General features: G+C 56.0%; 2 protein-coding genes across 4 annotated transcripts in view; both read right to left on the minus strand.

The window, feature by feature from the left end:
- RABL6 (RAB, member RAS oncogene family like 6) overlaps nucleotides 1-8,020 on the minus strand; it is a 58,450-nt gene extending 50,430 nt beyond the window's left edge. Inside the window, exons 1-2 of one of the 3 annotated variants that reach the window (XM_083807601.1) lie at nucleotides 7,447-8,020; nucleotides 291-425 (exon numbers count right to left, since the gene is read on the minus strand). In XM_083807601.1, the coding sequence (XP_083663727.1) occupies nucleotides 291-425; nucleotides 7,447-7,576 (265 nt within the window). In that variant the 5' untranslated portion in view covers nucleotides 7,577-8,020. The remainder of the gene's footprint in view (nucleotides 1-290; nucleotides 426-7,446) is intronic. The other 2 variants (XM_083807600.1, XM_083807602.1) reach the window with 2 other exon arrangements.
- Nucleotides 8,021-9,053: 1,033 nt separating this feature from the next.
- AMBP (alpha-1-microglobulin/bikunin precursor) lies at nucleotides 9,054-14,344 on the minus strand. The gene is made up of 10 exons (XM_083807624.1): nucleotides 14,133-14,344; nucleotides 13,108-13,250; nucleotides 12,891-12,967; nucleotides 12,234-12,347; nucleotides 11,680-11,781; nucleotides 11,435-11,472; nucleotides 10,690-10,768; nucleotides 10,442-10,609; nucleotides 10,105-10,281; nucleotides 9,054-9,183 (listed from the first exon to the last, which is right to left on the minus strand). The coding sequence occupies exons 1-10, from the start codon at nucleotides 14,238-14,240 to the stop codon at nucleotides 9,152-9,154; spliced, it is 1,038 nt and encodes a 345-aa protein (XP_083663750.1). The 5' UTR covers nucleotides 14,241-14,344; the 3' UTR covers nucleotides 9,054-9,151.
- Between the last annotated feature and the right edge of the window lie 8,957 nt (nucleotides 14,345-23,301).

Genomic DNA, 23,301 nt, shown 5'->3' on the forward strand with positions numbered 1-23,301 from the left:
AAGTCAAGCATATCACAAATACTTCGAATCTTTTGGATCACCTACTAAAAAACTTCCTAGAGTTGCAACTTTCGAAGGTCTATTTTTTACCTCTTACACAGTTTGATTAAAATTATTGAAAATATGACTGAGAAACTGTGAATAATAAGTTAAAATACGATTGATGAGAGCTCACTTTATCTCCCAAGCAGACACAGAAGAAGCAAATAAGGCCGCAGTGGAATTTCTGCCCCCAAGACACAGACCCACTGTCCCATGACAGTCACTCCTTCCGCCCCCTTTCATCTTACTTTTGTAATTCCAGTGGATGCTGGTGACTTGGATCTCCTGAGTTGGAATATATTCCTCAATAAATTTCTTCCCCTGCAGTCGGTGCCAGAGTGTGGTTTTCCCAGTGTTCCTGTCCCCTCGGATAACAATTTTCACTGGGGAAAAGAGCAAGCAGATAAATAAAGTTGATTAAAAGCAAATCAAAGAATGCTGTGAAGAGCATGTTAACTTTTTGCAAGCATTATTCAGATGTAATTAGTTCTCCCATATTACACAGGCATGATGGGTTTTGTTAAAAACCATGAGACTCTGTCATTAAAATTAGCGTTTATTCAGCGACTCACACTAGCTCAGCAAAAAGAACCAACACCAAGATTGAAACTTCAGAGTCTGCACAACTTCAGCTAGCTCAGTCGCTGCTCTTTTTACCCTCCTGCATTTTTTTACCTGTACCCAGCCCTCCCTCATACCCTCTCTCTTTGCAAGCCTTTTATGTCAGGTTGCTTCTTCAATTACCTCCTCTGCCATTCACATTTCTCCTTAAACACTGCCCATTCCTCGCAGAAATAATCACTTCCTAGAGCCAGTTGCCCCAAGTCACCAAAAGCCCAAGGATCAGTTCTTAGCTGAGCTGAGTTAGGCAGGGTCCCCTGTCCAGAGGTGTCAGTCTGCACCCGGGCACTGGTGCAAAAGTTCTTGTGGATGCTGTAGGAGAGCTGAGAGGAAGCTTCTGCTGAGCCCGACCACCACTGCTTTCAGCTATCCCCAGCTTCCCTGCACTGGTGCAACATCCCCTTTTCCAGGAGGAGCGGAACGAGCCTGTGTGTCGCTGCTCCAGCTCACAGCCCAGCCCAGCTCTGAGGAGGAGGCAAGCCTTGACAACCTCTGCCAAAGGGACGAGGCAGTTAACGACACAGGGATCTTACCTGAAACCGCCACCGAGAAATTCATCAAGCTGCCTCTGTTGATGGCCACAGTTTGAATCAAATCAGATCACAATAAATCTACTTTACATGCACTAGAAACAAGCTAGGCTGAAGCAGAACAAGCACACCACTCTGGGGACATAAATCAGCTTCAATAACAGAAATAAAACCAAGAAAAACTGAATCTCTGTTGGTCCCCTCTGTGGCAGAGGAAGGGCCTCTATGGCAGGAGCTAGGTCTTAACCATTTTTAAGGCACAAACGTGCTGATGGCACTCAGCAAAGGCATTCTTAAAAACCGTGGCCTCGGGTACATCAGAAGAGCCCCACTTCCAGTGGCCTGCCTCAGGCCCAGCTGCCTAGGCCACCAGGCTGACCTAGCATGCCGCACGCCCCTGCCTGCTGCAAGGAGCGTCTGTCCATGCAAAACGCATTCAAGCCCACCCTGAGCAAAGGAAGCGTCCAAATTATCTCGTCTTGCTGCAGGGAAAACAACCCATCTGCAGAGAGCATCGCCTGTACTGCTACCACAACCTGTACGCAGCCCAGCAAAGCAACTGCTTCAGCACTTAACACCACCCACTTCCCAGAGGCGACCCTAACGTTATCTTGTTCGATCTGAAAATGGACTACGCTGTTTTCTAGATCTTCTATTACATCACGGGACTTCTGTTTTTAAATACCATCTTTGCTTTAAGTGGTCACCACAAGCCTGTTGAGAAGCATAAGCTGACTTGAACAGGACCAGAATTTTTATGCTTGCATCTGATACACAGGAGCCATCATCCACCGGGAAACGGGCCGCTCGGAGACATCTAACGGCATATTCGGGTGATTAGCATTAGGTTGTGCGTCATCACTTGGGCAAGGGAATCTCAGACTGAAGGCTGCCTTCTGTTGTAACTCAGGAGTTACTGCAGGCATTTCAGAGACAAGCTGAAGAGTAACGGTGCCTGGTAAAACAGACAACATGTACCAAGTCTGTGGAAGAGGTTTGCCTGGGGAAATTCTGTGCTGCAGTTCTGCCGGGCTTCGGCTGCTGTTCTGCTGCCACCCACTAAGAGGTGTTGCTGTTTATTCTTTTACAAAGTTACTTATTAAAACAGCAAAAGGGTAATAAAGACACAAAGAACGCAGTATTTATAGAATGACTTCGTTTACAGGTACCAGAGCATCTCTGTAGAGACAACAAACCATTTCCTGCATTTCCCATTGCCCTGCGTGGGTTTTTGTTTCCTGCTTACAGATGGGGAAACAACCAAAGGAGGATTCCTTCGATATTGCTTAATTAACAAAATGCAGCAAGTTCATGCCACACAAAGAATAAGATCGTTTGTCCCCTTTAGAACCTGAACCTTTCAAAATGCTCTCCCTGCCTACCTTAGAGAGAGATTTAAAAATTCAGATTCCTCTATAAAGCACAGCACGAGCCACTGACACGGTGAGTTTGAGGGGACAAGCAGAGCCTTCCTCAGTCAGGCTGCTCTCAAGGTGCGCTTTCAGGACCACCCACGGATGTCTCAGCTGTGAGCTCTTCTCCAGAAGGGGTAATCCCCAGCTCCCCACTTTTCCTACTGCCAACGCTATTACTTACGCAGCCATTGTTGAGTTGGCTCAAGAAACCGAACTGGCTGAAAACCAACCCCCACATTATCCATTTTCAGCACGCTCGGTTTTCTCCTCTAGCTTAAGGGCACAGCTGCAGGAGCAGTAGGAGCAGCGCCGGCGTGGTTGGGGGGGCAAGGAGATCACCCTCACCCCCCAGCAGCTACACTGAGATCAGCTTCGGGTGCCTGTAGCAGCACATGCTCCATTTGAACATGTCCAACGGCCCTTTTCAGGTTCAGTATTTTCTGCGTTAGGATCTCTTTCCTCCTACACAGTGCGTTAGTTTTCACCGGTTTTTGTTCATTTGTTTGGTTCTCACAATTGGAGAAGTCTTTAAAAATAAAACAGGAAGAAGGCAGGTCGTACAGACCATTTTCAGCAAAACAAAATCAGTATCTGAGACTTTGGATGGGGCAGCTCTGCTCAATGACAGACATCTGCAAGTCAGGAAGAGCTGAACGAGCTTCAGGGCACAGCCAGCCAGGCAAACCACAGGCCCAGGCTGGGTCTGAATGTGACAAGACCAGCAATTATGGGTGAGGTTAGTACTGTTACCTGTGGGACGTACGCAGTTGCTACCTTATTTTGATTTCTAGTTAAATCCGTACTTACTGCAAGCAGCCACAGGCTTGTTAGCAAAGACAGCAGAATTATCTGTGGGAAAAAGGGTAGGGATGGGGAATAGATAAACACGTGAAGAAAAAACTGAACGGATCACTTCTCATTCACTTTGTCACTGTGTCAGGAAAAATACAGGGATTTCTGTTGTGCAAATGGGGAAACGGAAGCAGAGCAGCAAGGACACGGGCCCAGGGAACAGGTCACAGACCGACTCAGGACTGGGAATGGGGAATTCTCAGCACTGCCCGTATTCCTTCAGTATGCTGCAACAGCTAAGGACTTCAGATCCCAGAGCAAAAACCCCTGAATCTCTCTGCTAATAAGCCCTGTATGAAGGGTCATAACCTTATTCTCATGAAGATGCTTGAGGCCGTGACTACAAGGCTGTAATTTGAACACTACAAGCTGGGTCTGCCGCCAAAAGCAGCAGACATGATCTACAGACACCCCCAAGCACAGCTCCCGGGGAGAACAGGCCAGACAGCAGTCAAAGCAAGTTTCCCACGTGTTACACAAACACCTGTGACAGCAACAGGAAAAAAAAACATGAGAAGGTGGGAAGCAGCTGGAAGAGGGAAGGTCTTTCTTTTGGAAGCAGTACCAAGTGAAAATATTTAACAAAACTACAATTGGAAGTTGGGAAGTACTACTCTGAAACAACACAAAGGAAGTAAGGGCTCCAGCGCTCACAGTAAGGATGCACCATACTCAGTAAGTTTTGTCTTTTAAAGCACGTTTTAGACAGGCAAGTAATAAGAGGAGGGACCAGGGGAATTCTTGGAGCTACTGCCTACGGTAGTTGAGCACCGCTGCACGTTTAGGCCAGAGCGATGCCCACGGGGCGGACAGCAGCCTGGGCTCCAGGCACACACGGCGGTGGGTTTTGTCGGGTGGCACGCTAGACACAGCTTTCAGAATAAAGCCCAGAGCAGAAGGTGTACTGTGTTGTGGGGGATGGGACCACCGGACTGAAAACACAGCACTTCCACGTCCCCTGTCACCAGTCATCAGTCTGCAGCTCCCAGGAAGTCTTCTCATCCATGGAGCCCAGCCAGAGCCACTCATTGCACCCTTCTTCGGCCAGCACTGCCTTATGTCAGCTTCCATGGTTGAGCAACCTGGAGCTGGTACTTCCTTCTGTAATTTGTCTTGTAATTTGTTTAAACCAGCACCGCTTCCAAAGGAACGAGATCCACCTCTGCCTCTCTACACCGAGCCTGTTCACTCAGGCCTGTGCTGCTCTCCTGGGGCCAGCACGGCTCGCCGAACAGCAGCAGCCCTGGTCCAAGTGGGAAGCTAGCCCCACCAGGAAAAAAAGAGCAAGTCTTTGCAAAGATTGGTTCCCCGTGCTGGGAACCACAATCTCACATAAACAGCCAAGCCATTAAAATCAAAATTGGTACAGACCCACATCATTTTCCTAATTTCTCTGTACCTTAGGGAACTCTGGTGTTATTTGGGCTACCGTACGTAAAAACAGAAAAGCTCCATCCAGACGATAAAAAGAGCCAATAAGGAGTGTATGCCGGGAATGACGTATGAAAACACTTTTGTTTCAAATTAGGGTGCCCCATGCAGAGCAAGCGATTGCTGCCGAGGGCTGTTAGTGGCCTTTGCTCTCACCAGAAATTTAAACCTACCCACTCGGCAACTTTCCTCCTTTTGAAAACTTACCTGAGTGGGAGGGAGACCATCAACGCAAATCTGTTGACTGGGGCTGTTTGGTTATGAAATGTACTTGACAGCCACGAAAGCTGGCACAGCCCTGCCCGCCCCAAATCCCAGAGGAGAGCGGCATCAAAAGCCACGTGACAAGGCCCACGTCCCAGCCATTTGCTGCCACTTTATCAGCGAGCATTTTCAGCACATTTATATTTCTGGTAAGTAAATGGGCTACACTGCACGATCAGTAGTGGACTATGAAAACAAGGAAATATTTCTGCAGAACCAGTCGTTGACTGCACCCTTTGGTTTAGGGTTATGCAATTCCAGGGAAAAGGAAGAGTTTTAAAGACCTGTGTTAAAGATGGCTACAAAATGAATTTTGTACCCCCCTCTGCTCAATTTCACAGGCTTCCTAAGAAAGGAGCATTGATAACAGAAAGGATATGCAGCTCTCCCCTTCACTTGGCAATGGCCCTTGCAACGCCCATACCCTCGCCACCCTGGAACCCACCCTACTTATCCAGTGCCATGGCTCTGAGGGTGCTTCGAAACTCTTTCATAACCCTGCCCGTATCTCCTACAAACATTATATAACCGTAATACGGGGAAGAGTTACTATGGAGATTGGAAAGCTTCCCTTAAGGCAGGGACAGAAAGATGCAGTTTTATTCTTGATATAAAAGCAGTAATTAGGACACAAATCTTGACAAGACCATGCTCAAAAGAAAAAGCTTTCCAGAGGCTTTTGGTAATGAGACAAAAAGAAACAAAGCTACAGCTGGCAGCTTAGCTGTTTGCATTTTTGGCCCTGCTGTATTAATGACAAGCAGGTACACATCCACTAAGGTTAGGTGGCAGTGCAGTTTGTCAACACCTAACGAAGAGCTGTCCCTTTTCACTGTTGTGCCAGCAGGATGCAGCTGATCTGTACCGCATGCTGCACAAATGTTTGCTGTTGAAACATCAGCTCCTTTCTCCTACGTAATTCACAAGTTGATACAAGCAACCCGGTCTCAAACATTTCCCACTGAAGCACAAGGATATGTTCTGGTCTGTGGGCTCTGCTAAGCCTCTGCAGAGATCAATAGCCTTTAACCAGATCTCCAGGCATGCTTTGAACGGTGCAGTGCTGTACGCCAAGGTGCAATAGTTTCATCTTCACCCCCCATCTCTCACTAGAATTATGTCCCTTAACAACGTGTGCTTCTTGTCATATTCACAGTTGTTTGCTAAGACACTCACTTTCGAAGTTAAGGGCTTCTGGAATATCTACCAGATGTGTTCTGGGTAAATGCAGCAAATGCTCTCCCCAGCATAGCTGAGAGCTTCCAAAACATATCAGACTAAAAGCATAGTCAATAGTGACAACACTAAAAAAAACAACACACCAAACTCTTGACGTGCTAATCTCTCCCTTCCTTGAAATTTTACAATTTCAAATTAAGATACAGCACAAATTCTATTCCTCCGTCACGTGTGCCTGCTCAGAAATTAACCAGTGCCACACTTACAAAGCAGTCTCATTCCAAACTGCCACTCTCTCAGCTTCTTGCAGCCTGACTCCAGAGCGTGCCCATTCCCGCAGACGAGCTGATACTCGCAGTGCTCTGTGGACGCAGCTCTGTTTTCAGCGGGGGTGACATAACTACTGTCCCCGTCTCACTATTGTTACTTTGGGATGTGTTTCACATACTTACGGTGCCTTCCTGCAATACTGTGTTAAGAACAACCTTTACTGAGCTTCAGCAGAAAAAAACGAAACCCTGAGCTTCAATACTGAAAGGGAAGAATTCTGAAAAATGTTTCCTGAGAAAAAAGCAAGTATATCAGTTGCAGAAACATAATCAGAATGAAATTATTTACCAAGGGCACATAAAGGCATACACCACTCACCTTTTATTAAAGTCTGGCAGCGCAGAGCTTTTCAACAGACCCTTATCATATAGCCACTACAGCTTAATTATAAATACCATTATCCCGGGCTGCAGGGAAGGTCACCCACACGCTCCTGCTACTTTAACTGACAGTAACCGATTTGCGAAGAACTCCCTCCCGTGCCCCAGTCAGCGTTAGGCACGCAGCCGTTCAGGACACCTCCTGCTGCCTGAGGCCACCGCAGGCTCCCAAGTGCCACGCAGACACACACAAGTTTGCCGTCCTTCCTCTCCCCCCAGCTCTGCACGCTCTGACATTTAACTGGCAAGCTCGGCTTTCGGCCGACTACCGGCAAAAGCACCGCCACACGCCAACAGCGCCACCGGGGGCCCCGGCCGCGGACGGGGCGGCCCCGCGGGGCTGCCCCCCCCCCCGGGCCGGCTCTGCCCCCCGCCAGGCCCCGGGGCCGGGCTCCGACTCACTGTTATACTGGACTCCCTTGGCAAACCTCCTCTGCAGAGCCTGGTTCATGGACTGCAGCCCCGCGGGGATGTTCTTGTCTCTGACCGCAGCCTGGTCCGAGCCCACCAGCTTCTTCAGGGCCGAGAACATCGTTCCGCTCCCGCGCCTCCGCCGCCACCGCCGCCGGGAAAAGGGCCGCCGCGCCGGGGCTCAGGGGCAGGGCGGCCCCGGGGGGGGCATAGGGACGGGACGGGACGGGAGGGACGGGCACGGCTCGGGGGGGCGCGGGTCCCTCAGAGCTCGGGCAGGGCCGCTCCGGCCATGAGGGGCGGCCCGGGCTCGGCGGGGCGGAGCTGCGCGGCCCGGCCCGACCCGGCCCGGCCCGGGGGGCGACGCGGCGGGGAAGGGGCTCGGCCGGGCCCCGCCGTGAGCCGGGCTGGGGGCGCTAACCGGGCATGGCCCGGGGCGGGCGGCGGGGCACGGCGCGGAGCGGCGGGCAGGGAACGGGAGGAGGCGGGCGGGGGACGGGAGGGGGGCGGGCGGCCCCCGCAAGGGGCTGGGGGGGGGGCGCCGGGCCGCGGCTCAGCCCCGCCGGGCGCCGTGGCTCGGGGCCGGGCGCGGGGCTCCCGCCGCCGCCATCTTGCCTCTTCCGCCTCGCCGCCAGGGACCGGGCGCGCGCGGCGCCGGCTACGGAGGCCGGCGGGGGCCAGCGAGGCCGGGGGGGCGGGGCGGGGCGGGGCGGCCCCGTGCCCGCGGGGGGGGGGTGGCCCCACGCTCAGCGGGACCCCCGCGGACACCGCCCCCCCCCCGCGGCCCCCATAACCCCTCACGCTCCTCCGTCACCCTCCGAGCCCCCCCCGACCACTGCGGGGCCTTTAGTCCTGCCCTGCGCCCCCCCCCCCCGCCTCCCTGCGACACCCCGCGCCCCCGCAGTCCCCTCCTGTGACCCCCCCCGGGGTCCCCTGCGACCCCCGAGCCCCACGGCCCCCTCCCGAGCCCCCCCCCCTCCGCTCTCCCCCCCCAGTCCTCTCCCACAACCCCTGCCGCACCCTCATCCCGCCCCGGGATCGCTCCCCGTCCCTCCCGGGAGCCAGCAGCCCCCCGCCCCGTGCCCCCCATCTCCGGTGCCCAGCTGAGGCCCAGGGGTGCCGGCAAGGCTCTGGGCTGTGAGCACCCCGTCCCGTGCGCCAGGGCCCCCGGTGTCCTGGGGAGGGCACAACCCGCAGGGACGGAGGCAGCCACGTCTCTTCACACCCACCAAGGATGAGGCTCAGGGACCGTGCAGGGAGAGAGCCTCACCACAAACCCGTGGTCCCACCGCGCCCCATCCATGTGATGCAGCACGGATTACTCGCCCTCAGGGAGGAGTGGGTGCCTGTCCCCCCTTGCTGCTTCCTTCCCGCCTGCCCCCACCCAGCAGGACATCAGAGACCCTGGGTTAGCACCCCAGCACCGTGCAGGTGGTGGTCAGCAGGGCTGAGGCAGGGACAGGGGCTCAGCGGACAGCAGCCAGCAGCCCCGCCAGGACAGACACCAAAGGGGAGGCCAGCGAGGACTCAACAGCATCCTCTGCCGCTCCTAGAGCCCAGCTCGTCGCCGGCTCTGAGATGGACACCAGGCTTGTTGGTTACTTTAGAGACATTTACTGTTGAAGACATCTCCTGCACCACCAGGAGCTCATGCGAGGCCCTGGTTCCAGTGCTCGGTGCTCGTCTTCTAACCACATCAGTGCGACAGACGCAGAAACTCCTCATCCTCTGCAAGCAGAGCAGTGTGCAGTATGACAGGCAGACCCACAGACCCCATCCTCACACCCCGCCATGCCCCACAGACAGGTGGCAATGGTTGATGCTTCCCGCTTTGTCACTCTGTCCCTGCTGTCAGTGATAAGGGAAGCAGTCTGGGCTCTCCGCACATCCCTTTGCTGTCCAGGGATGTCACTTCATGTCCCACCACAGTGGCATTAATACACTTTGTACTGGTGACAAGATAATAAAAGATGGGTTCTGCCCTGAGACCCGTTACTTTGTCCCCATTCCCCATCTGCTGGGCTCCCACCCTAGCTTGCCGTTATCAGAATCAGGCTCATCCAGGGCTGTGGCTGAACGTCCCCGAGCTCACTCCCCTCTGCAGGAAGATCTCCCCTGCTACACTGCTGAAAACGAGAATGCTTGTCCATCCGTCCTGGGGGCTGAGCAGGCCTCTTGATTCTCCAAAAGGGTTTCAATATGGAAACCCTCGTGCTGACTAGATCTGGAGGCTCTGGAGGGCATCGCATGGAGGGCACACTCTGGGTGCACCCAGAGTCTCTATTTGGTGTCAGGGTCCCTTCACCCCTTCGAATTTTTCAGCTGCTATTCCCACTGACACTTCTGCCATATCCACTGCTCCCCGCTGCACTCTGGCCTCCCCGGGGCCTTTCCCCCTGTTATCACAAGCATTTTAAAGTTCAACCCCAGCCTTGGTGCATCTGCAGCCCATACACACATTCCCCATGTGTGATGCTGTCTGTAGATTGATGATCTTTTCCTCGGTCCGTCAGAGGACCGGACCCAGGACAGACCCACCCCAGCTGCAGGCAGACCCAGTGCTCCCGGGTGCAGTCTGGAGCAGACAAGATGTGCAGGCAGCGCCCGCCCGCTTGCTGCCCCAGCCCCCGACACACTGCTGTGCCATACCTGCCAGTGGAGGAGCCCCGCAGTACTCCTTGCACTCCTTCTCCGAGTAGAACTGGTTCCCATTGCCCTTGCAGCCTCCGTAGCTGAACTTGATGCACTTGCCCTGGGCCGCATCGAAGGCCCAGCGCAGCACTGGCTTCTGGCAGGGCCCCTGGACGATGGGCAGCCTGCAGGCAGCTGCAGGGAGAGGGGGCTGCGGCAGGCCAGCAGGACCAGGACCCCCGTGGACACACAGGGCTCGGGGTTGCACGCAGTCCCCTCTGGGGCTGGAGTGAAGGCCTCACCTCACCCGCCCTCCGCATCCCTTCACCCCCTTCCCAGCCCCATGCCTGCTCACCCTCAGTCCGGCATGCCTGCAAGCACCCCTTCTCCGAGTAGAAGTTGTTGCCATTGCCCAGGCAGCCACCATAGAGGAAGGTCTCGCAGGCCATGGAAGAGACGTTGTAGAAGAAGCGGGAGAGCATCCCGCTGCAGGGCCCGGGGTCCCGGCTCAGCCGGCACGCATCTGCAGGTGAGCACAACACGGGCTGTGGCAGGCGAAGGGGGCGCAGGGATGCCCGCCACAGCCCCTCTGCCAGGACCCACCTTCCTTGTTGCCAACGTATGGGGGCAAGGGTCCCGCGGCTGAGCCCTCCTCAGGTGGCAGCACTGCTCTCCGCGCCCTCTGCTCCGGGAGGAAGAAGCACAGAGCCGCTGTCAGCCCTGCCTGCCCTTCTGCCTCTGGTGACAAGCTCCCCCAGTGCCCCCATACATCTCCATTCATCGGCCTGGGGTCACTCATGGCCTTCTGAGCCCTGTGCTCAACCCAGACAGGGGCCAGAATCATGCATTTTGGGTAAAGACACTCAAAGTGCCCCGGCCATGCCCTGTGCCGGGCTGAGGACATGCCTCTGCTCCCACTGACACAGGGTGGTGCGTCCTGCAGATGTTATATCTACCCTCAACTGGACTGTTTCTCCTATGAAGTCCCATCCCCTCTTGAAAAACCTTTTAAACTCAACACTACAAGACTGGGACGTGCTGGATGACTGCAGCTGGAGCATTAGTAGGGCAATGAGCTGCCTCCCCCACTGTGGAGGGGAGTCTTCAGCCCAGCTGGGGCACTCAGGAGCGGGCAAAGGGTACAGAGACACCAGGCTTCATGTGCTGCAACTTCTACCCTACAAAAGAATCAGAGTAGGAAAGGGACATTGCTTTCTGCTTGGAAGTGAGCCCTAGCAACACCTGATGCACCTGGGACCCCTGTCCTAGCAGCCTGTGCCCTGTCCTTGCAGGCAAAGCCCACTTCCATCCTTAATTAATTCCAGGAGGTCCTGGCTGAAGCACTCACCTCGGGGGCAGTGGCAGTCTCCTGGGGGACACATTCACCTGGCCCAGATGACAGGAGAGAAGATCAGCAGCTTGAGAGGGGTGGTCCCCTTTCTACCCCATCCCAACAAAGCTGTCATCTCTCCTCCCTCCGTCCTGGCCCTCCCTTCTTCTCCCCAGCCTTGCAGACCAAGAAGGAGCAGCCTCAGCACACCATCACGTCGGGGACGCAGGCAGCAGAAGAGGCACATGCCTTGCATGCATTACCTTTGTTGGCCAGGATGAAGATGGAGTCCGCAGGGATGCCCATCTCCAGAGCCAGCTGCCGGAAGGCCTCGATGAGGTCCTCCCGCAGCTCTGGGCTTCTCCCTGGCAAGGGCAAGGAACGGGCTGTCAGCAGGGTCAGCAGTGGCGAGAGTCTGTATGGAGCACCCAGCAGCCACAGACCTGCAGAGCCCAGGCAGCTGCAGGCCCAGTACAAGTCCTACCCAACCTCTCCTCCATTATTCTTGACCACAGTTGGTCAAGGGCTTGGATAACATTGTTTAAATGTCTCCCAGTCATGAAAGACAGCATCTCCCGCCACTTCAGGGTCTGGGTCTCCCAGGCAAATCTTGTTCATCCCAAATAACACTCTGGTTCGAATTGTGTGATGTGGCTCTAAACGGAGCCACAAAACTCAACTTCTTTGGTGTCAAAGATGAGCTGACTCAAGGCACCACCTCCAAAGCCACCCTCAAGTCCCTCAAAGCCAAGCAAAGAATGGTGTTACTGAGCCCACCTAAAGGCCTACTTGCCCACAGTGCCATAGCCAGACCTACCGTACAGCTTCAGTGTGGTGCTTGGACCATAACTACTTGTCTTCTTCATCAGAATGACTGCGTATTCTTCGTAGTTGGTGCGAAGCACATAGGACTTGATAGACACATCCCATTCTAGGTGAGACAGCAATACAGGGGACATCATTCCTGCCCCTCAGGAAGGAACAGGTATAGACGACACTGCCAGAGCTGGGGGGTGAAATCAGGCAGCTAATTCAGGAAATTATGAGATTATTAGGAGGCAGTTACTGAAGCAGGCACAACCCTGACACTCTTTCACCTCACCAGCCTCTTACTAGTTGAGGGGACTGGAATCCAAAGTTTGCAGACAGCTGAGATACTATCAATGCTCCTTAAATGTGGCTGGTGGGAGCCTGTCCCAGATTGGGACCCTGGGGATGAGACAGATCTGCTGGAATATCTCATAGTCCTGTACCTACGCAGGCAGCTCTGAAACGGTTTTCCTAAGACCCTGCTCCCTGCTTCCTTGTCTGGAAATAACCCACACTATGGAGCAGCTTCCTCTCCTTGAGCCCTGCTCCCCTGAACCACTTCCCCAGCCACCAGCTGCATCCTTTGAGGCCTGGCACTGGTTCACATCCTGTGACCACATAGCAGCTCTTAGGGCCCAGCAGGCCAGCAGTGAGCCCAACTTACTGGGATTATAGTAGGTGTATTTGCCAGGGGTGCTGGTTTTCTGGTACTCTCCCGAGATGTGAGTGCAGTCACCTTGCCTGGAGGAAGGAGGAAAAGAATAAACAGCTTCAGGTCATCTCTTTTCCTATTTATCTTGCGAAAATTGTGCCTGAAGCAACCAGATTGCCCATGGCACAGGACCCCTGACGTCCCTGAGCACCCACAGCACTGCTCGTACCGCAACCTGGTGCTGATTGTGCTGATCTGGTCGGCACTGGGGCCAGGGCCCAGCACCAGCGTGCCCATGTTGAACTTCTCCTTGTAGTTCTTCATCCACTTGCAGGTGGTGCCAATGGCTACATCATACCACTTCCCATACATCTGTGGGGAAAAGAAAGGGACATATCTGCCACACGCCTCCTCCACCAAGGTAGGATATCCCATGGCTTTCTGCAGAGCTGAAATATTCATGACCAAGAAACCAACTGGTGAGCTACGGCGCAAGGTGCTGGGGCCAGAGCTGTTGTAGGAAGGTGATCAGCACTCAGCAGGATTTCCAACTCAGTGGTCACCCATCTCCCACAGCTTCCCAGGCTTCTGTGCTTGGATCCCTGACAGTGTTCGAGAGCTGTCTGTCAGAAGAGGTGGCAGCCAAGATGTCCCAGCTTTACAGCAGCTTCACGCCAAACTGCTGGGGAAGTCAGAGCTGGACTCCTGTTGCCCATGTGTGCTTACCACTGAGCAGGGTACTGGCCCCTTCTCCCCTCCACTTCTGTCACTTTTTGCGTGCGGGACAGGCAGTCCCTGGGAACAGAGTGGGGTCCCCAAGCCCAGGGCAGTGTCTCTGTGTCTCCTGTTCACCAGGAAGGGGGGCCGGTACCCACCATGTGCCCCAGCGGAGCCTGGACTCACATGCACGTTGGGTACGCAGAGCTGGGCAGGGGACAGAGGTGCCTGCAGGAGACCCCCCCAGGCAGGCTGCATCCCACACACATTCTGGGGCTTCTGGTGTGCCCTGCCACAGCTCTTAGTCTGGACAGATGAACAGACTGGGATTCATCTGCGTGCCTGTGTGTTTGCTGGGGTGAGGCCATCCCAAGGGCTGAATCCCCCCCAGACCAGCACCCAGGGAGATCTGCGCTGCCAGCACCAGCCCTGCACTGCCCATTATGGGAAATGTCATCCTTCTTGCTAGAGAAAAATGAAATAGCTTTCTCCCATCCCTACTACCCCCAACATCCAGGGACCGCAAGCCGCTGTTACCCGCTCAGCATCAAAATTCTCCTGCACTTGGATGTCTTCATCCTGGTCCCCAATGGGGGTTCCGCTGGCCATGGCAAAGAGGAGGAGAGAAAGGAGACCCCAAAACATTGTGTCTGGTGGCTTCAGAGTGCTGCTGAGTGCCAGCGCGCTGGAGGGATCCGTGTTTCTTCACCGCCCTCACTGCGCAGCAGCGTGACCTTCAGACCGCAGAGAACAGCGCCAGCGGGGCGGCCAGCCTGGCGGGGGCCGGGCAGGGAGACGTGGGGGCAGCTCCTGGCCCTGCAGACCTGGCCATGTGGCCTGAGCTCACCATGGCCCAAGCAGCACAGGGCCAAACATCCATGTGAGCTCCTCACCTCACCTTTTTCTACACCACCTCTCGGCCCCGGCACAGACCAGGCCCTGCCTTATTCTATGTTATGATTTGTATTCCTGCCCTGGGATCCTGTAAGGAGCCCGGATGGTGCCCCCAGTGCTGGACTAACCTGACCCTGCAGAGAGAGGACCAAGAGGTCCCCAGCACGCATCACGGGCTCCTTGCTCCTCAGCAATGCCCACAGGGAGCTGAGCCCAGCAGCCGGATCCCCTCCTGGCGGCGGGGGTGAGACTCTCCCCGGGGGCCCCAAGCTGGTGGCCAAGGCGTGGGGCAGGCGGGGTGGCACCCACCCTGCGCTGAGGGTCCCGGGGCCCGGCAGGCACGGGTGGCACGGGCCCAGCGTCCGTCCCCACCCCTGTTTGCCTTCTCAGGATGATTAACTGAAACCAAACAGCCGGAGGAAACGGCAAACAGAGCAAAGGGCAGGAGCCCCTCTTCCAGCCGGCCGGTAGCTCAATATTTGCAGAGAAGGGCGAGAGCTGCAGGCACGCTTGCAGCGGCCGGCCGGACTTTCCCCCCCTCCTCCTGCCGCCGTCCCCAGGGGCGCGAGGCGCGGCCCACGCCGGGCCCAGCAGGCGGCGGGCCGGGGCGGGCAGCTCCAGCCTCCCGTCGCCCCCAGCCGCCTCCGGGCCGTCCTCGGGAGCGGGCCGAGGCCGGGCCGGGCCGTGCGGTGCCTTCACCGAGCCCGCCTCGTCGCCCGGCCCTCCGGGGGAGCCCGGCCGTGCCCCGCTGCCACCGGCCCTGCCGCCGCCAGGTGGCAGCCGGCGGCCAGGAAAAGCCCCGGCCCCGCCGAGCCCCGGGGCGGCCTCGCGAAGCGAGAAACGGGGCCGGGAGGCGCGGGCGAGGCCGGGCCGCAGCGCGTGGCCGCGGGCAGGCTCCGTGCCCGCCGCCCTGCCCCGCCGCGGGCACGGCCGGCAGCCGCCCCCCGCCCCGTCACGGTGCGGGCCTGGGGCGCAGCCGGGCCCCGCGGGCACCGTGCAGCCGGGAAAGGTGGGGAGCAGCGCAGCCGGCTGCGAAACCCAGCTCCTGCACGTCGCCAGCCCTGCGCCCGGAAAGGCCGGGGATGCGGTGCAGCTCGGCAGCCCCGTGTTCTCCTCCAAAAACACGCTCCCTGCCCCTGCCCCTGCCCCTGCCCCTGCCCCTGCCCCTGCCCCTGCCCCTGTCCCGAGGGCTGTGGCTGTGTTTGCACCAGGACCGCTGAACGGAGGGGGATGGAGAAGCCCCACACACTGCGGAGCGTGGGGCTGCGGTGGCAGCCTCAGCAGGGCACAGCCCTCCAGGCCCAGGGGCTGCACGGACCCGCATCGGGGCCCCAGGCGGGCACCGACTGCTGGGGCCGCGCACGGCAGCCCTGGGGCAGCCACGGCTCCAGCGCTGGGGGCAGGAGATGCCCACGGGGCCCTCCGGCAGGGCTCGGGGCCGCAGGGACCCTGCGGGATCCGTGGGGTACAGGCTGCTGCCAGCTGGCAAGGAAGGGCGGCCAGCATGTTGGTTTCAGACCGGTTTGGACAGAAACCAAACACAGGGAGAAACCGCCATGAAATTCCTGCGGAACAACCCCCCCGGCCCCACTGCTCTGACTCAAACCTCCCTTTTACACCCACTCAGTTTCGGACCCCTCTCCTGCAGGCACTGCAGGTGTCGCAACTCTCCTGTGGCTGCCCGGGGGGTTTGTGGAACATCAGGCAGACCCTGCAGGGTAAAGGCCACCGAGATTCCGTGTTCATCACTGGAAAAATGAGATACTAAGAGCCTGACTCCACTCCTCTCCTGCTCTCCAGCATCCACCATGAATCCAAGCATTAGAGGGGGCATCCCTGCCTCATCCTTCCACTGTCCCTTTGCAAACCAGTTGTTCACTGAGCTCATCCAGTCCCTTTCTGAACCTGCCAGTGTTATCTGGCTCCCCTACTCCCTGTGGCAACAAGCCCTGGAAGTTCAAAACCTGCTATGTAATGAAGTTTTATCTTTTCTATTTTCAACCTATCTCCCGCCAGTGCTTCTAACTCCAAGGACTGCTGGAGTGTTACAGTTTCATGCTCGGCTTGTCCACCACCCTCATGATTTTGCAGGCCTCAGTCATATCTGCTCTTGGCTCTCCTCTCTCAAGGTAGGTCTCAGCTTTTCCAGTCCCCTCTCATACAACAGGCATTTCATCTCATCAGTTATTACAAAGCAGGTCCAGAGAAAGCTGACTTCCCATCTCCTTCTTCAGCTGTGGAAACAAGAGCTCAAGCACACAGCACCCAAGGTAAGTCTTTCCAAGATTTCCTACAGTGTCAAAACACTTGCCATCTTGTTCCCAAGACTTTGCTGATTACACAGCAGTTTGATTTTTTTTTTTCTCTGCTCTGCTAATTAACAGTTCTCTGAAACCAGGTCACTGATGGCTCCCAGCTCTGCTCCTGAGTCTAGCCACCTGTCCTGAGCTCCATGCGAATGCCTTGCTCTGATCACTTCTCCCTTGAAGCATCACCTTCATTTCTCTACACCAAAACTTACCTCCTACCTCTTTGTCCTTGTTTTTGCGAGGTCTTTTTGAAACTCCTTGCCACGAACAGTATTTTGCTATCCAAAAGACCCCAGTATCATCTGTGAACTTGAAGGTTTTCCTGTTCACTCCCTTCTCCAGGGGATGGACGAAGATGTCAGATATACAACCAGCCCTAGGGCTGGCCCCTGGAGGACCCAGTGTCCTCCATCCTGAGGAGTGGCTGTTCAGCCCTACGTGTTGCTTCTGATCCTTCAACCACCTTTGAGTTCACAGAACAGCCATTCTGCTCCCACAGCAAGTTTGTTTCTTTAATAATCTCTGGTGTGGTGCACCATCAGAAGTTTTCTGAAAATCCAGTCTGGTGATGCCTTCTGGATCCTCTCTGGGACAAGGAGGATTTCCCTTGCAGAAAGGGGCCACATGCTCAGCGTAGACCTACCTTCTGCATAGATTCTGCTTTTTAACTAGTAATACAGCAAGGAGAGTCTACAGTTTTTAGCTCTCAGCATCCCCTTTACAGAGGTAAAAGTTTCACCATCCACCAGCCTGCTGCCTGGCTGTAAGACAAGGTACCGTGCTGTAGCCAGCACCTCCATGGTTTAACATTTGTGTTCCTCCCGGGTATGAGCCATCTGTCTGGGATGACAGTTCATCCCACCAGTCTGGGCCTTCCACTGTGTTTACTTCAAATTGTTCTGGCAATTGTCCTCTGAGCAACGGCTGCAGTGAGTGTGCCAGGCCTGGGAATCTCCTCACCACCTTTGTCCAAGAAAGAAAAACACTGGGCTGTTTCTCCTTGTGGCCTTACCATCCCAAAGGTCCCTGTACACCCTGGGCATCTCCCCAGCCCCTCGATGTCTTTCTGCTCTTAATGGATTAAGGGATATTCTTCAACCAGCTATAACATCCTTTCTTGCACATTCATTTTTAGCTTTTTAGTCTCTTGATTTCAGCTGACGTGCCACATTGTGGGCTTTCCCTCTCCTAGGCAAGATTTCTGTTTCTGAAACATCGGCATTTTCTGTAGCACCACCATTTAACTCTCGTAGAACCAGGAAGGGGTTTAGCCCTTCATTTTCCTTCTGAATTGTGGCACACATTTTACCCAAGCTTCTCACGCTTGTGTAATACCATCCATCTATCTCTGGGACCTTGAGATTTGGGGATGGGATTTTGGGTAGTATTCCTGAATTCTACATAGTTCCTTTTCCTGAACTTGTTATGGGGTATACCTCTATCTCACCGCACTGTTAAGCCTGGTAGTGCTGTGTTTTTCAGTATGGTGCAGTTCCCCCAGCATCTCTTCAGCCAGGTCCCAAGCCCTCAAGATCCAGCCCAGAACAGCATCTTTTCATGTGGGTTATAGGTTCAAGAGGCTTCATTTACTGCATCCACAAACTGTATCTCTACATCTTGTCTTGATGAAGCCAGTCTATGCATGGGGGAAGTGATGTAAACATCCCACCTTGCATGTTCTCTGGAATCACTTCATATTTCTAGATATCTTACTGTTCTCATCATGTGCAATCTGAATTTTACATTTTTTTTTTAGTCTGGGATTTTCACCTATAAGGATTCCTTTATGCGCTCTTTCCCTGCTATATTTTGAGCATCTTCACACTACATAAACCACCTCCCAGCTGTACCCCTCCTCTGTCACTCCGATGAAGCTGGTAGCCAGGACACCACTCGTTGGTTAGCCTCCTTCTACCAGGTCTCTCTTGGCCCAGTGCAGGATGCCGCTGGGTGATGCCAAGGTCTTTGTTTCCTCTTATGCTTCCAGCACCACTACGAAAGCATTTGCAGTTCTGCCCTGGCTCCCAGGCCAGTCTCTGGCAGTGTCAGGGGTCACCAGCCTGCATTTCTGCTTCGTGCCCTTCTCCATATGCTCTCAGCACCCTGGGCCTGGTTTGTCTCCCAGGTGCCTTTTTGTCTCCCAGACATGGTTGTGCTCCTGTCTACCTCTACCCAGGCTGTGACCTGAGGAAGATCTCTGCTTGCATTTGATCAAGACTGGTCAAGTTATGGTTTTAAAATAGTTGCAGTTATGGCTTTAAAATAACATCTGCCAGGAAGGGAGTGGGGCTGCAGGCACATGCTGAACCTGGGCTGGGTTTTGGGGGGTGGTGTGTCCTGCACCCCTCTGCCCTGAGCAGCAAAATGCTCTCCAGTGGAGCAAAAATGTGCTCCACAACCTTGTCCGTGTCCTCCTCCTTATCCTCTTTGGCCTCATCCTCATCCTTCTCCTCCTCCTTTTCCTCTTCCTCCATGCCCACTGGGTGCTCCTTAGCTCAGGGGCTCTGCTCCTACCCTGAGGTTTTTTAGGTCCTTCATCCTAGCCTTGACAGAGGAGAGTCTCTGGGCCTCAGCAGGCATCTCCCCTGCTCCGGAGGCTGGCCGACCCTGCCAGGTGCTGCCTGCAGCACCTTGCACTGGGCTTGCCAGCGGCATGCCAGCCAAGAGGGTATGTATAGGGTGGGCGAGGTGATGGAGCGTGAGCCATGGTATCACATAAACCTGAGGATGCTGCCTTGTCTGCTATTGGTCACAGAATGCTTGGAAGCACATTATGGCCTGAGGATGAGCTGCAGGATGGGAGCAGATGGGACCACCAGCATGGCCAGCATATGTCTGACACTCTTCAGATAGGAGAATTTGAGTCTTCAGCAGAAGGGGTGCAAAGGCTGGACCAGATACCTCCCAGATTGCTCCTGATGAGGACAGGCTGGGACCGGCCCCAGCTCTGTCCTGGGCACTCTTGTCTTGCTCCCGGAGTGCCCCCAGTATCCACCACCCATCAGATGGATGGCAGCCATGGACCTGCCAGTGCGGAGCTGCTCAGCTGCCGATTGGCAGCTCGTGTCTCCATGCTGGTGCTCACCCACATCTAGGTGCATGGGACAGCAAGTGGAAGAGCAAGAGGGCTGCTGGGGTAGCAGGTTTCCCCAAGCCCCTAGCCCTGAGGCTGCACACATGCCCTCCAGGACATCACTGGGGCTGGCTGCCGGGGCAGCGGGGCGGGCGCTGTACTATGGGGCATCCTGCCTGCGCACCCTGGGGGGCTGTTGTCCGTCTGACTGGGGCGGTGGCAATGGGAGCAGGGCCTCAGGGTGGTGGTGACAAGGCTGTGCTTTGGTCTGGAAGGCGTTTCAGCATGCTTGGACCAGGGTGGCAACGTGCTGCTGTGTCCTCCTGCGTGGGTGCCCGCTCGCTGTGTCCCTGGCTGGAAGGATCACCCCAGACATCTCCATGGCCAGAGACGTGGGGACATCCGCCCATCTGCCTGCATGCGTGGGGGGCTGTCCCCTCCACCTCCAGCCCCGGGGGTCCTCACCAGGCGTGCCCGGGGGTGAAGCACCCCTGTCCCCGCCACGGCGTGGCCCCAGCTGTGCAGATGGCTCCTCCGCCGCGCCGGGTCGCATCCTGCACCCTCACGTGCGGGGCTTTTTGTGTCCCTCCTGGCTGTGCGCTGGCCTCGCCCCGTCCGTCCCCTCCCCGCCACCGCCCGCGCCCCCCTCGCAGCCCCCACCAGAGCCAGCCACACACACAAGTGAACTTTTCTGCGTTTTCCAGCAATTAAAAAGAATAAAGCAACAGTTGTCTCCAGGCAGGGCATGGATCCTGGTGACCCTGATTTTCTGTGTGGCTGGGCAGGGTGAATGGGGCTATTGAGACCCCGATGACTGGCATCTCCACTCCAGGATTGTCTCCCCGTCCAAGTCCCCCTCCCCGCGCTCTCCTCCTCTCCACCTCCTCCCCGCTTTTAATTTCCTTCCTGGAGAGAGCTGCTCATCCCCTTCCCATTGGCCGAAGGCCTGAAAGGGAACGGAGGAGACAAGGGAAGGATTAAAGACACTCTGCTTAGGAGCAGGCAGCCTGAATACGAGATGCACCGGCTGGGAAAGAATGGGGGCTTAGTGGGGCACCAGATCAGACCCGCCCCGCCGCATTCAGCCCGCTGCATTCCTGCATTGCTAAGCAGGGCCCTTTCTCCCCAGCCAGCCCGAGGAGACCGCCCCGGCCCCCCCGCCCCACCTGCCGCCGCAGGTAGACCTGCGTGGAGGTCCTGCCCCACCGGGGCACCCGCGAGTCCCCGGGGTCGGGCAGCCCAGCCTGGGCCGCTGTGTCCTGAGGCAGCCCTGCGGCGATGAGGAGGCAGCTGGCAGCCTGCAGCAGCTCTTCGGCAAGCCTGGAGGCAAGGCGGGGTGATTCCGGCCTCCGGCGGGTTCACGGAGGTGGCTCGCACCCCGGCAGAGCAATGGGCCCCATCTTGCAGGGCTGGAGTCTGAAGCAAGCTCCGCCATTTCAGTGTTCAGAGAAAGGCTGGAGCCTGAACTGGTGTGTGAGGTGGGCAGTTGCCCTCCTGGAGAAGGGCTGGGGTATTTGCAGCCACAGCTTCAGCGTCAGAGGTGGTGGTGCCCCACTGCCCATCAACCACGTCCTCTCAGCTGTAGAAGACCCCCCAAAAACCCAACATGTATTCTTTGTCCTTCTCAGTACTTCCCATGGCCATGCAGTTTGAGGTGGTTTGCATTCATCCCCTCCCACATCTAGCCACCAGCGTGTGCATGACGGACTGGTCCCGCTCTGGTCTTCAGACTACTCCCAAGGACTGGTCCAGAGCAGGGTGGATTTTGCTGCTGGGGCTGGTCCTTCGGAGGGGCTGGAGCTGAGTGAGATGGTGGAGGATGGACTCGGGGTCACACTGGGAGTAAGGGGACTGCAAGGGTACCTGTTACTGACCAAACCCATGGGAAGTCACTCAGGAGCAGGAATGTGCTGTCATATCTGAGGCTTTCCATGCCTCTTGCACCCTCAACACCTACCTGACCCTCCAGGTGTCTTGTGTCAGGCAAGGAGCTCTGTGCGGGTGGAAGCAAGTCACCTGGTTTGGGAAGTACAGGATCGGTGCCTGTCTCTGCCCAAGTCAAGGCTGGCTCAGTGATGGCAAAGCTGGAGCAACACATCATGCTCTGCTTTGTCAGTGTGCTGGATTGGGCCTTCATGCTTGCATACAGGGGTTGCCAATGGTAGGATGGAAACGCCCCTGTCCTTCATTAATTGGGAGTTTGAGGCTGACACTTTCTGGACGGAGGTGATTTCCTTCACAGGATGGGGGAGGCTGTTCTTGGAAACTTCTCTGAGTCCCTGCTGACATGCATACCAGAGAGCTCTGTTTTTTGGTGAAGTACATCCCAGGTGGAGCCCAGCAAGATGCTTCCAGGCCAAGAAGCTGGAGATCTGCAGTGTGGAACAGGGACAAGGTGGGTCAGCAAAGCCTGACAGCCGCAAAGCATCAGCTCTGAAGGCGTCCCAGGGATCCCATGCTGCTAGGAGCACCCCAGGGAGCACCCTGAGGAGCCCAAGCACTACCTCAGATGGACACTCCAGGGCTGGAGCTGAATCCCACTCCACTGACCAAGCTGCACATGCTGGGTCCCAGTTATTGCTGCCTCCCCATGATTTGAACACACTTTTCAATATTTGGCACTAAAAGCCCCAGGTGCTGGTGTCCTATGACTCTATCAGAAACTTGTGACTAAAGAAGAACGTGAAATCCTTCCAGAGCTGCATCTCCATTTCTGTCCTAGAAAAGAGATGAGAAAAATTCTTGTGCTCATCTATTCCTCCTCCAGGGAAGAGCCACATCCCTTCAGGTGCCACCAGACTTGACAGTTATGGAACCCACCCGCATGTTACCTGCGTAGGAGCACAGTGGGACCTGCAAATCCCCCCACAGAAAACGGTCGTTCACCCCTGCTGTCTGAGTCTGTGCGTGGTGTGCGGTTGCCCCATTTGATCCCTGCTGGCTCCCATAAACAGGCTGTGCCATGTGGGGAGCAGTGGGGTCCCCGTCCTAGGCTGTGGTGGGAGAACCCCAGTGTGACCCCCACAGCCTGGATTTGGCTCAGCTCCAGAGGTGGGCTTGGCTCACGTCATGCTATTGCACAGTGGTGAGAGGAGATCTGCATGGCACATGCACCACAGCTGTGCCATGCAGAGGATCCTCCTCACCAAAATGGGCAGGCAGCAGCCAGCAGCAGACATCAGAGGTCCACTGGGACCTGGGGACACTTGTGGTCCTTCAGGCAAAGGCTGGATGTACTTGAGAGGGGCTGTGGTGAGGGCCCACATTTCTCTTACTTGGGGTATGAGGGCTGAGGTCTTTGCACGATGAAACTGCTCTGACTCCAGGGTGAAATGGGCAAAACAGGTACAGACCCACCAATTTTGGCAGGAGGGGTCTCTGTTATCAGCATGAGGCTCCTGTCTGGCTGGGTGAGCACCAGCTGCGGTCA

Source organism: Anser anser (assembly GCF_964211835.1).
Source record: "Anser anser genome assembly, chromosome: 21".
Classification (NCBI taxonomy): domain Eukaryota; kingdom Metazoa; phylum Chordata; class Aves; order Anseriformes; family Anatidae; genus Anser; species Anser anser.

Coding starts and splice junctions, on each gene's coding strand:
- AMBP (XM_083807624.1), bottom strand. CDS start 14,240: ATGTTTTGGGGTCTCCTTTCTCTCCTCCTCTTTGCCATGGCCAGCGGA. Junction 11,473..11,679: donor CTTCATCCTGGCCAACAAAG/GTAATGCATGCA, acceptor CATCTGGGCCAG/GTGAATGTGTCCCCCAGGAG. Junction 10,282..10,441: donor GCAGGCATGCCGGACTGAGG/GTGAGCAGGCAT, acceptor CTCTCCCTGCAG/CTGCCTGCAGGCTGCCCATC.